This window comes from Biomphalaria glabrata, chromosome 10 (assembly GCF_947242115.1).
Source record: "Biomphalaria glabrata chromosome 10, xgBioGlab47.1, whole genome shotgun sequence".
NCBI lineage: Eukaryota > Metazoa > Mollusca > Gastropoda > Planorbidae > Biomphalaria > Biomphalaria glabrata.
In genome coordinates, this window is record NC_074720.1 from 32,165,667 (window position 1) to 32,178,135 (window position 12,469).

A 12,469-nucleotide genomic window follows, 5' to 3' on the forward strand; every position below is an offset into this window, starting at 1 on the left:
TTGTCAAGATAAAAATCTTGTCTTTGTTTGTTAAAGTGTCATAGTTTCAAGAAAAAGGTCTTTGTCTTTGTTTGTTAAAGTCTCAGAGTTTCAAGATAAAAGTCTTGACTTTGTTTGTTAAAGTGTCAGAGTTTCAAGAAAAAGGTGTTTGTCTTTGTTTGTTAAAGTCTCAGAGTTTCAAGAAAAAGATCTTGTGCTGTAACTACAGCATGGAACATGTATATTATAAATATTTAACCCTCTTAACCAAAAAAAAAAAACAACATTTCATTTCAGAAGATAGATTTTTAGACACAAAACTCATTTATTCAAAATTTTGGCATAAACACACTTAATACCCATACACAATGACACACCTACACAGTCTCTCATACATGCTGTCAAGTAAACACAGACACATAGACACATCGACACTAAATCTTTGTGGCTCCTACACATATAGTGTTTCAGTCATTGTCATATTTATACAATTTAAGTTCTAGCTTTACACACGTAGACTACACACTTTTCTTTCACATACACACACACACTCTTAAATGTGCAAAATCTGCATATTGTTTTAAATGACTTCTACATTTTGGGGCCATCTTTCACAAATTAATTTAAAGAAAAATTACACATTTTTACTTTTATTTCGGGTCTAAATTTATCACATGATCTTTATCTTTTGATTGTGTCACTCTTTCTTCGTTCTATGTTTTTGTGATTTTTTTTTAAAGAGATCTTAATTTCATGTTGACCCTTTTACATGTATTAAAGCTGCTATGTTAATATTTTACTTTATTAATGTTTGGGTTGGTGATTGAACTATCTACTACATGTGGTTTTGTTTTAGAAATAAAATATTTTTTGAAATTATAATCTGTGTAAGGTTTGTTGTTTTGTAAGAAAATGTGTATTCATGTTTTGTACTATAATTGCATGTCTATGTACTGCTACAATGTAGTGTTGGTGTTACTGTTGTAATGATAGGTATTACTGTCAATAGAAAAAGAAAAAAAAACATTAGAGGCGAACTTAAATATATCTGCCATCACTCAAACAAACACATTGGAAAATATGCACACATTTCTATATTTTTTTACTGATCTTAATTCCATTCAAAGCAATGTAGTAGTTGTCTACCATTGACAAGACCTATATAAAGTACTTTCTATTTGATTGTACATTTATAATTAATCAATTAAAATTAGTTAAACAAAGTATTTTACAAATTATTTTATTTATTGTCTTACAAAACAATTACACAAACAATCTCAAAGGCAGAGACGAAAAGGTTTTAGTGCTAATAGACGCACAAAACAACAAAACAACAAAAGAAAAAGAAAAGAATAAACTAAAGAAATGTAAAAACAACAAGTAAATAACAAAACAATAGAGTGACATTGATATCAATTAAAATGAGATACATTTCGCAAAGGACAAAAATAAAGTGACTTAAAACTTTCCAGTAACATGACCAACTGCTCAATGGTTTTACAACATCTCACGTTTGAGCTCAATAGAAAATCCGCTGCCGAGGACAGACGTAAGTGGCGAATAGAAACTCTAAATTGACCACCGGCAGGAGATTGTTATGCCTGTGCTGAGCATAGCCGCGGAAAATATTGCATTCCTCATTAATCTTCGGACTCGAAGACAAGTATTATTATCATTATTATTATTATTATTATGTTAGAAATGAACGGGTAGTCATTCTCTTGCGCTGCCAGGGTCGAGTTTCGCTAAAGAGAAATCAAATTCATCGTAGTCCCTTTAACAGTTTCCACTGAGGAATTTTCTGGTGATGTGGCAGGTCTGCAGCTGTACCGCCCTCTGACAGGCAACGAAGATGTTCCTAGGAATGTTAAGGGCCTTGAAGGTGTCTGTGAGGTCAGTTGTTATTATCCCCTCGGTTGACATAACAATGGGGTATATTGTCATTTTGGACAATTCCCATAGACGCTTAATCTCCAAGCCTAGGTTCCCATATTTTCTTTGTTTTTCTATCTCAGTTTTTCTTAAATTATGGGACAGTGGTACGGCGATATCGATAAAGGTAGCGGTTTTTTCTTTTTTATCGATGAACAGCAGATCCGGGCGATTGAAATCTACCGTTTTGTCGGTCAGAATAGGCCTATCCCAGTACAGCAGATGTTCAGTAGACTCGAGAACCTCTTGCGGAGAGTATTTATAATAAGGGGGAGTGTCCTTACCGATCAATTTGTACGTCAAAGCCAGGTGTTGGTGTATTAACTTTGCAACTTGGTTATGGCGACCTAGGTAGACTGATTCTGATAGGGCTAGACATCCTGCCCTAATGTGTTCAATCGACTCGCCCACATTTCCACATTTTTGGCATTTGTCGAAAACATTGAGTTTTAGGATATGCTTCTCGTAATTTTTTGTCCTGATTACTCTGTCCTGTATTGCTGTAACAAAGCCTTCTGTTTCAGGGTAGAGATGACCTGCTTTGAGCCATGTTAAGGAAGCAGCCTTGTCGATGTTGTCCCCATGTAATGAAGCCGAAAATTTTCCGTGGAGTGTTTTTTCTTCCCATTGGCGAATCTCATGTCCTACGTCGTCCAAACCGACATTGACATCAGCATTGTGTAGGTTCAGAGGGTGAGTCATATTTGCCTAGAAAGGAAACTAATTTATTGCTGGATGCGAGCAGTTTTGATCGTATTTTTTAAAATTGCATCTTACACAATTTGAAGATGTTCTGCAATCCACGACACCCATCCTTCCAGGAAGTCCTCTTTTAATTTCTTATGTTTTATCTTGGCATTCTGGTTTATTCCAAGATATTTATAAATAGAGGCAGAGTTCAATTCCTCGATGCCTTCAAATTCAATGTTGGTGTTCGTTATATTGTTTTTGAAACAAAGAAATATTTTATTTTTTTTACAGTGACTTTGATGGCTTAAAAAGTATGTGTTTAATACCCAGACCTTTCAAGTACTAATTCCTTATCATCGTGCTGACATATAGTAATATGGAATATTGTCTGGTAATAAATTGATTAGATGACTTTTGTTTAGTGATGCGAGATAGTTGAGTAGTAAAGGTTCGAATCTCGATAAAGACTGGGAATTTGAATTTTGGGATATTTAATACACATTTGAAACCACCCCAGCTTTAATGAGTACCTGAAATTCGTTGGGGAAAAATATAGGAGGTTGATCGTTGTGCTGTATACATGACACACTTGTTAATTGTTCGCACAGAAATATATCATCTGCCCTATAGATCGCAAGGTCTGAAAAAGGGGAACTTTACTTACTTAACTATTTTTGTTAAGAAAAAAAATAAATTCAATTTCAAATTTCCCATTTATCCATATGGGATATTACTGTACATTTTAAAACTGTTATACGCAATAATTCCAATTCCAAATCAGACAGTAGATATGAATTATAGAAAGAGACCACGACTTTGATATCTATACATATATGTTTTAATTGTTAGGCATCATTGCTTAAAACCTTACAAAGGAAAATATAGAGTCTTTATACTTTTCTTTTCCTTCATCTTAATCTTTAATTATTTTTTTTGTAAAAAATATTAGATAACTCAGTCTGTCTGATACAAATCTTGTACACGTTATTTCACAACTTTCCTTTCTCGGATCAAGTTGAAACTTGGAACTTACATTCATTGTAATAGAAAATAAATCAATAAAACATAACCTATTTATTAATTAAATTAATTTTGTTTCATATAAAATGGGGAGGTAAATATCGCAATACTCAGTAATTCAACAATTATTATGCAGTTCTTTCCCTTAAATACAATTTCTTTTGGTATTATCTTTTTTTTTTAAATCTTGCTTGTTAGATCTTGTAAAATGTTTTACATGTTTCGGATATTCCTTCAGAGTTGAAGATAATTACTTCGTAGTCCAAACCTCCTGCAGGACGACGGGGGATGGGAGCGGGCAGGGTTTGAACCCTGGACCATCAATAAATCTGAACGACAGTCCAGCGCGCAAACCGCACGACCAGGCAGCCATCTTTCCTTTGTCCTGTAACCTGAACCGAGGACTCTGAATGTCGATAAACATTATCTTTACCTTATACTCATGATATTAAAAAAAAAAAGAAGATAAGAAAATCCCTAAATTTTGGAAATGCATATTCTTCATTGGGAAGGGGCTGTGGCTGAGTACCTGCCTTCCCGAACCAGGGACCTGGGTTCGCATCTTGGTGAAGTCTGGGACTTTGAATGTCTGCATTTTTAGGTTGCTCCTGAGTCTACCCAACATTAATGGGTACTTGGCTTTAATTAATGAAAGTAAAGGCGGTTGGTCGTTAACCGTGGGCCAAAGAAACAGAGGACCTAATTATAGACGCTAATGTCTGAAAGGGAAAGTTACATCTTTACTTTACTCATTCCTTATATTCTTATTATTATTATATATTATATTCTTATGAGGCCCTATTATTTATTTTAGGTTCAAAAGGAATTAAATGCTAAGAAAACTTTTTTTTTCTGTTCAATATTATAAGTAGCTGGATCATGTCTCCCTTTGTTCGTCTGTGTGTTGGTGTACTTGATAGTATTTTAAAATAATTATATATATTTCTGATGGTCTTTGTTATTATTAAACTATTTTGATTATAGAAACCAAATGCATCATTAACATTATGAAGGTAAAAATGTATCATCTTTGTGAATTTTAAAAGCTATGCAGTATGGTTATAACTAGTTACTATTTTTTTATTAGGTTTAAAATAGAAAAAAAAAATGGTGTATTATCAAATATCAATGAGAAAGTACATTCTGTTCTCTTGAAAATTATATTCATTTTTTTTTAATAAATGGCATTACGTCACTTTTTTCCCTACTTATTTTTTTTTATTTTTTTTCATTTTAATTTTACGTGACACATAAATATCTACAAAAGAAAAATAAAAACAAAAAAAAAAAAAAAATAAACAAAAAATTTAATTTAAAGATAAATACTTTATTGCGATATTGTATCTCAAGTTATTTGATATTTCATTATATACAATTCACATGTAGTTTTATGTCATGTTATGTCACACAGGACTTTCACCAAAGAAATCTCTTGTATGGAAACAAAGAACTTGACCTTTGACATTTAAATAAAGCGTTGCTCTGCAGACGACAAAACAAAAAGAAGAAATTGAAACATCACGTTTGGACAAAAGTATTTTTAAACATACAAAAAAAAAATTTAATCTCTAGATATTATAGACTGATAGCGTCATGGATGACTTAAGTATTTTTTTTTAATGAGTTATTGTTCCTGATGTTTATATTTATTTCCCTTAGCACATTGCCTCAGAACAAGGCCGACAATTTTGGAACTGAAACTAAAAGAAAGATGACATACGAATAGAATACTTGTATATTACCTTTAAGTTTGGCTATCCTGTGTGAGAAACAAGATTCCTCCATCAAGAAGATGAGTTCAAAGATGGACAGTCTTTCTTCAGGTTGATATTCTAAGAGATTGGTCAAAATGAGTCTGAAACACGTTAAAACAAAAAACGACATTATAAGGCTATACTCAACATTTTATTAAACAATACCAGATATTAAAATGGACACGTTTTGAATTTGGGAAGCGTGGTCGAGAGGCTAAGTACGCTTGAAATTGGCTTGGCTACCTATGAAGGTGGCTCGAGGTTTGACACCTGATTCGAGCAGAATTGTGTTTACTGAGCGCCTAAAGGCAGTATGGAAAAACCTTCTCCTAGATACTCCCCTCCTCCCACTGGTCCATAATTAAGATTAGATCATAGCGCTCTGAGCATGCTATAAGCATGAAATTAGCGCTATGTAAAAGCTATAACTTCACATTTTTAAATAATGCACTTGCATGTATTTAATTAAATAGCTTCTTTTAAATTTCAGAATTAATGTCGCATAATTTTTATGAGGTTAGATGGAAAAATGCTAAATATATTTATGTATGTAGGTCCTATATTTGTTTGACTTACCTGTCTATACTAGTAGGCGACAACTTAGTTCTGACTGTTTCCATCATTGGTTCCATGGTATCTTGATTCAAAACATTCACTTTGAAAACCATACACCAGTGCACTACTCCAAGAGCGAACATGTCACACTGTAAAGAAACAAATAGATATAATTTTAATTACTGCTAAACTGTAAATTTAATTCAATTATATTTTTAAGGCAAAATTACATAATTTGTTGTCTCAGGGTCCAGGTTTGTAAACACATTGCAGCATTATATAAAGTTATAAACTATGGGGATTAGGTTTTTACATGAGTAAATTATACATGTAATATATTTTATAGTTAATAATTAATTAACTCTCCCCCCACCCCAACAACTCCCTTATCAAGGAAACAAACCTAAAATCTAATTTAAAAATCTACAATCACTACAATTAGATTTTTTAATTGGATTTTAGGTGTGTTTCCTTGATTAGTTTTTTTTTTTGGGGGGGGGGAGAGAGAGTTAATTATCTATTTATTGTTGAAGTGTCTTATACTAATTGACAAAGTTTTTTATCGTTATACTCATAATGGGGCTTAAAAGTTTTAAACTACTGTGGAAATTATATTATATATATAAAATGATGGTCATCTTATTTAAAGGTAACTGGCAGTATACAAAATGATCTACACAAATTTATTACCAAATGTAACAAACACGGACATGTTCAAGTCTCCAAGGGTTACTATACTGGACATACTATATTAACAATAAATTAATGGGCGATTCTGTTTTACTTCACATGTGTAATATAAACAAGTTTTCATGAGCACATCAGAATCTTCTATCTATATATTCTCTCTCTATATATATATATTATTCTACCTAATTAAATCATAGACTCTTAGCTATCCATTTAAAAGAAAAGGGCTATAACTAAGAATATGACAAAGAATATTTATTTAGCTAAGTTATGATTCGTTAGTTTAAGAAAGTTTGCGAATATTTATATGGAAATTATAATTCAATCTAAAGGAGCTTTAAAGATATAGCAAAAAATGACTTACTTTAAAAGGGTCAAATGGCCTCTTTAAAAACTGTTCTGGGGACATGTACACCACAGTTCCTTTTCTTTGGGTCGCCATTGTATCCTCATTGGGCAAGATATCAGAGAAGCCAAAATCAGCAATGAGAACTTTTTTTTCTGTGATCAAAATGTTGTCCGTTTTCAAGTCTCTGTGAGCAACTTTTTTGTTATGGAGATAGTCCAAAAAATGAAACACAAATATACTAAGTCCAACACTTGTATTTCTCACAGAGAGTTCAAAGTTGATGTAAGAGGAGGTTCAGTGATAAATGATAGAGTTAATTTTTTACATTGATTTTTATAGCCAAGTGAGCTCCTCCCACAATCCTTGAGCTATAAATGTTTAATTTTACGTCATGTGATTGGCTGAAAGCTGAAGGTGCGCCTAACTATCCTCGTTGACTTTGAAGTTTTTGACCAGTGGATGACACTTGGAGACTCCATTGTTCGGAGGTACATACGTCAGCAGACGACCAAGGTTTGGGCTGCTGTCATAATTTGTTGCTTTGCAAGGATGAACACATTAGTGATTGAAGGACCGACAATGTCAACAATCTTTTGTTTTCTCGAGACGACTTAGTGACCAGTTGCAGTGGACACCGTCTCGGTCAGTCGGAGAAAGAGCAGGAGATTGCGGGGAACAAAAGGACAGTATCAGATGTTTATGTAAGCATTGAGAAAGCGCATCGAAAATGTCAACCGCTCTTTACCCAAATACATTTCATGTGTAGTGAGCATGGAAGGACAAGGTTAAGGAATTTAAAAAATATGTTACAATGTTCGTTTTAAAAAGAGAAATGCCAATGTTGCAAAGTATATTTAAAGTATTATAACTACTAATGTACTAACATTTTTGTATCTATTGAAGTAGTAAATTATTTTTTTGTTTATATTATTTAAAAAAAAATCATTTCTATTGTCTTGCCAAATGTATTTTTTTTTAAATCACATACAAATTCGCCTAAAATAAATGCAAAATTAATATAGTCATTTCGAAGTAAAGCTATAAGATCATAAATACTATAATGGAAATAGAAGAATTGAATGGTGTACTGTCTCTCTTGCAGTAATTGTTTCCCTTCAATCATAGTTCAACTGTTAATTAAGTAAAGGTGTGTACCCCTGTCGTGTGTACGTTGAGAGTTCCACATGATGCTATCCTCACTGGCAAATGTTATGGACAAAAAAACAACTATCTACTGTGCGTTTGTGATATATTGTTCGCCAATGGGTTTACATTTATAACTAAAATCTTCATCTGACAATAGCTCTCTGCTTATAACTATAACGACTAAAATTGTCAATCATTGTACTTTACCTATGGAATTGTGATATTAAAACAACTTTCACTTAATGGGTTAACAGTTTTATTTTTACCCAGCTCAAGCTACGTGTTTCCTTGTTACATCTCTTTAATAGTTTAAAAAAACACTTTTTTTTTCTTTCATCAAGATGGCATGATAACTTCATGACATACACTGTTTAAAGTCCAATATATTTTATAAGCAATAAAACGTTGAAAATTAAATGCAAGACAATTTAAAACAAGGTTACCAAGAAAGTTTATTTGGAAACACAAACTCAGAATCGGTCCCCGAAGTGGTCCACCCAGGCAGGTAAAAGGGAAAGTTTCAATATTTTTAGAAAGAATATCAGAATGAAATTCTATCAAATACAAATACCGTTGTATTTATTAAAATACTTTGGTAAGATTTCTACTTTCAAGATGATTTTATTAAAAAAAAACTGTAGTAGTATAACTAGTGTTTTCTACGTATGGTCGATTTTTTTTTCTAAAAAATATACATAAATTGTCAAATTTCTAGAAAACCTTTATCAGTTTATGATATCAATGTCTACCACCCTCCAACAAAGAAAATATTTTTTTTAATACTAATATATGGAATTTCATTGATACGTCACTTAGACCACCCCTCCACCTCCCAGCCAAATTCTACTCTTTCCCGCAAACACTCACACTCACAAATTGTTTACTCCTAGTTTACTTTGATACTCTGTAAACACAAACAAATCATTCGCTTGAACAACAAAGAAATCAACATGATAGAGACCCGGCGTAGACTATCGCGGTGTTCAGAGGAGCCGAACAAAAGCTTCATTAGTTGAAAACGCGTCAAAGCGCTATCGGCTAGGCCACTCCTTTTGCGGTCATTCCTGTCCAACCTAAATAAAAACGTGTCAGCTGACCTTAAGTAAACATATACTGTCCACTTCAAACAAGAGATTCACTGAAATTCCTTACAGTGCAAAAATTTAAAGAGACGATAACATGTTCCGCGGCATCGACAACTTCCTGTCACAAATCACATGACAAAGAAAAGGTGCCAAATTATTCAAAGAAATTAGCTTCATTGACAAATAAATCAGGATATATTCATTACTTGAAATATTCAGCTCTTAGAATCAAGTAAGAATTGAGTTAAATGGAAAGAATTTACTGAAGGAGAAAATACAAAAATAAACACGGCTATGTCTCTTATAATCTTTTGCGATCCCAACGTGTGAACTTGGCTTTTAATGTTGTCCTCTCCATTATATCTGAATATACAAAACTATTTTCTTGAAATATTTTGAAAAATTAATTATTTCAAAATTATTTACACCCTAATTTGCATGTTTTGTTTATGAAAATCTTGTAATGACAATACAAAAGATGTTTTAAAAAATCAATTAGTAATCTGTTGCACATTTCTAGCTCTAGAACTAACTATATAAAAACAAAAAGGGTTTTAATCACATCAGTTAATCTACTCTTCCCGTTTGCTAAAAAGTTAATTACTTGGATTGCTTCCCTTAACACTCCAATCCTCACCCCTGCTCAACATTTACAAAGATTGTTTCCCTTTGATGCTCCACTAGCCTATATGGATAATTGGATTTATCAAAGCGATGGTGCTAAGTAATAGAAACCCGGTGGTAACAATTAAAGTGTCCAGTGCAGTTAAACAACAGCTATATTCTTTAGTGAGCTGTATCTATGTGCACTAACAACTCGGTCATTTCTAATGAATTGTTAATATTAAACACTTTAATAGTAATTCTTTATCTCTAAATGATAATTACCAACCAATACAGATTGCGTTTGATAATTACTATTGTTTGTTTTACAAGTCACGAATATTTCTTCCAAAATTCTTAGTCTCAAGTCCATGCGTCCTTAACTTTGACTAACTCCTAGACTTCGACTGACAATAGCGGTTGGCAGGGTTCATACTAATATTTATGGTTCTTTTTGTCTAGAAAGGCAATGGATGCGCCCAGATGAAACACTGGTTTTGATTTCGTGTTGAGACAGGGCAGAATCTGGTGTGGCTAATCAAGCCAATTCTAGAGAGGCAGACTTTGCCACAATTATTGCACGTGTTTGCATCTGTTTCAGGCCGTTTGACAGGGCAGCTTTTTTTTCCTCTTGATTAAGGCCTCTTTCTTTTTTTCGTTATCAGCGAGGATCCTTCTAGCACAAACAGTCTCCATGCACTCCGGTCTTTAGCTTTTTCTTCCCACAAACTTTCTTTGATGCCTGCGGCTCTTATGTCTCGCTTGCAGACATCTCTATAGGTAAGTCTTGGGCGGCCCTTGGGTCTGACTCCCTCCACAAGATCAGCATAAAAAATATCTTTCGGGATTCTACCATCTGGCATGCGGGTGACAAGTTCCAGCCAACGTAGTCTTCTTTGTGTCAAGAGAGCATACATGCTGTTCATATTGGCCAATCTTAAAACTTCCTGGTTGGTGACATGATCCCTCCAAGAGATGCGCATTATACGTCTCATGCTATTCAATCTTGGTACATGTATGTTGACTTGCTTTCACTTCCATAAAGAAGAGTGCTCATAACACAGGCATTGTAGACTAGGATTTTGGTTGCTGTGGTCAATTTGGCATTTTCCAAGACGCGCTTGGAGAGTTTTGCCAATGCTGTAGTAGCTTTTCCTATTCTTTTTGTCAGCTCAATGTCTAAATCTAGGTTACTGGCAAGTGTTGATCCATAGTAGGTAAATTCCTGCACCACCAATATGTATAACAGGTATTTAAACGACGTCTTGTGCCAGGATTTTGGTCTTGGAGAGACTTATTGTAAGGCTAAACTCTTGACAAGCAACTGTCAAAGCATTCACTAGCTTTAGTAGATTTCTTATGAATGAGATATGAGGGCCGCGTCATTGGCGAACAGCAGCTCCCTAATCAAGATACGACGTCTTTTCGTTTTGGCTTCAAGACGTGACAGGTTATAAAGCCTTCAATCGGATCTACTGTGGATATATATTCCATCTTCCCTAGATATAAAAGCACTGGTTAGTAAGACTGAAAAGAAGATGACAAATAGTGTTGGAGCGTGTACTGTTTGTTTCACAAGTCTCGAATATTTCTTTAAAAAAAAAATTATGTCTCAAGTCCATGCCTCCTTTACTTTGACTAACTCCTAGACTTCGGCTGACAATGGCAGCTGCCAGATTTTATAGTTTAAAAAAGGTCTAAAGGACAAGTGGGTGACTGCGGTAGCAATATATCATAACTATATTAAACTTTAAAGTATATCTGTTTAAAAAATGTAGAGTATTATTTTAAAATTATATTAGGAACAAATTTTAATCAAACTTCTATTTATTTAAATACATCAAATACTTCTGCATCGTTATACATTTACACATGAAATGTATAGACATATTTTTTTAGAATATTAGTTCAACTAATTTAATCTTTAGAATGTCCGTTTCCACTTTTTATTTATTATTAGTGAATATTTAAATAATTTGTCAGAGTCTGTCATTTGGAAAATATAACTAGTTGTAAGTGATCAAAAACTAACAAAATTTGCATATTGGGACAAATCCTAGCTCAATAGCGAATAGCCAATTTTATAAGTTATATATTCTTTTAAAATGTTGGAATAAAACGTAAATCTCCATTGTAACTATCTATTTCCATTTATCTATTCTTTGAAATAGTTATTTTAAATAGAGAGGGAAGGGCAGTGATACACTATTGACACACTCTCATAATGCCTACACAAACATCTACTTCATTCAGCTTTGTTCCCCACAATCCCCTGCTCTTTCTTCAGCTGACCGTGACGTTGTCCACTGCGGCGGCGGTTGACTAACGCGTACAGAGAAAACAAAAGATTGTTGACATTCTTATCAGAGACACTCAGCACTTCAATCGCCATTATGGTCATCCTTGCGTAGCAAAAAATTCTTACAGCTGTCCAAACCTTGGTCGTCTGCTGACGTATGTACCCCCGAACAATGGCGTCTCCGTGTGTCATACACTGGTCAAACACTTCAAAGACAATTAGGAAGGAGTGGCTCACCTGTAGCTTTCATAAATTCGACCAATCACAATACATTTTACTAAAACACCCACAGGTATGTAGGAGGGGCTTACAGCCATCGGCTGACTATATCAACTTTCACAGTTCAAGTTACAGTACATTCTCTTAA

General features: G+C 33.7%; 1 protein-coding gene across 1 annotated transcript; it reads right to left on the minus strand.

Annotated features, from left to right (window-relative positions):
• Positions 1–4,626: 4,626 nt before the first annotated feature.
• LOC106070372 (serine/threonine-protein kinase Nek4-like) lies at positions 4,627–12,195 on the minus strand. The gene is made up of 5 exons (XM_056043166.1): positions 12,096–12,195; positions 6,985–7,163; positions 5,952–6,079; positions 5,364–5,476; positions 4,627–4,667 (listed from the first exon to the last, which is right to left on the minus strand). The coding sequence occupies exons 1-5, from the start codon at positions 12,193–12,195 to the stop codon at positions 4,627–4,629; spliced, it is 561 nt and encodes a 186-aa protein (XP_055899141.1).
• Between the last annotated feature and the right edge of the window lie 274 nt (positions 12,196–12,469).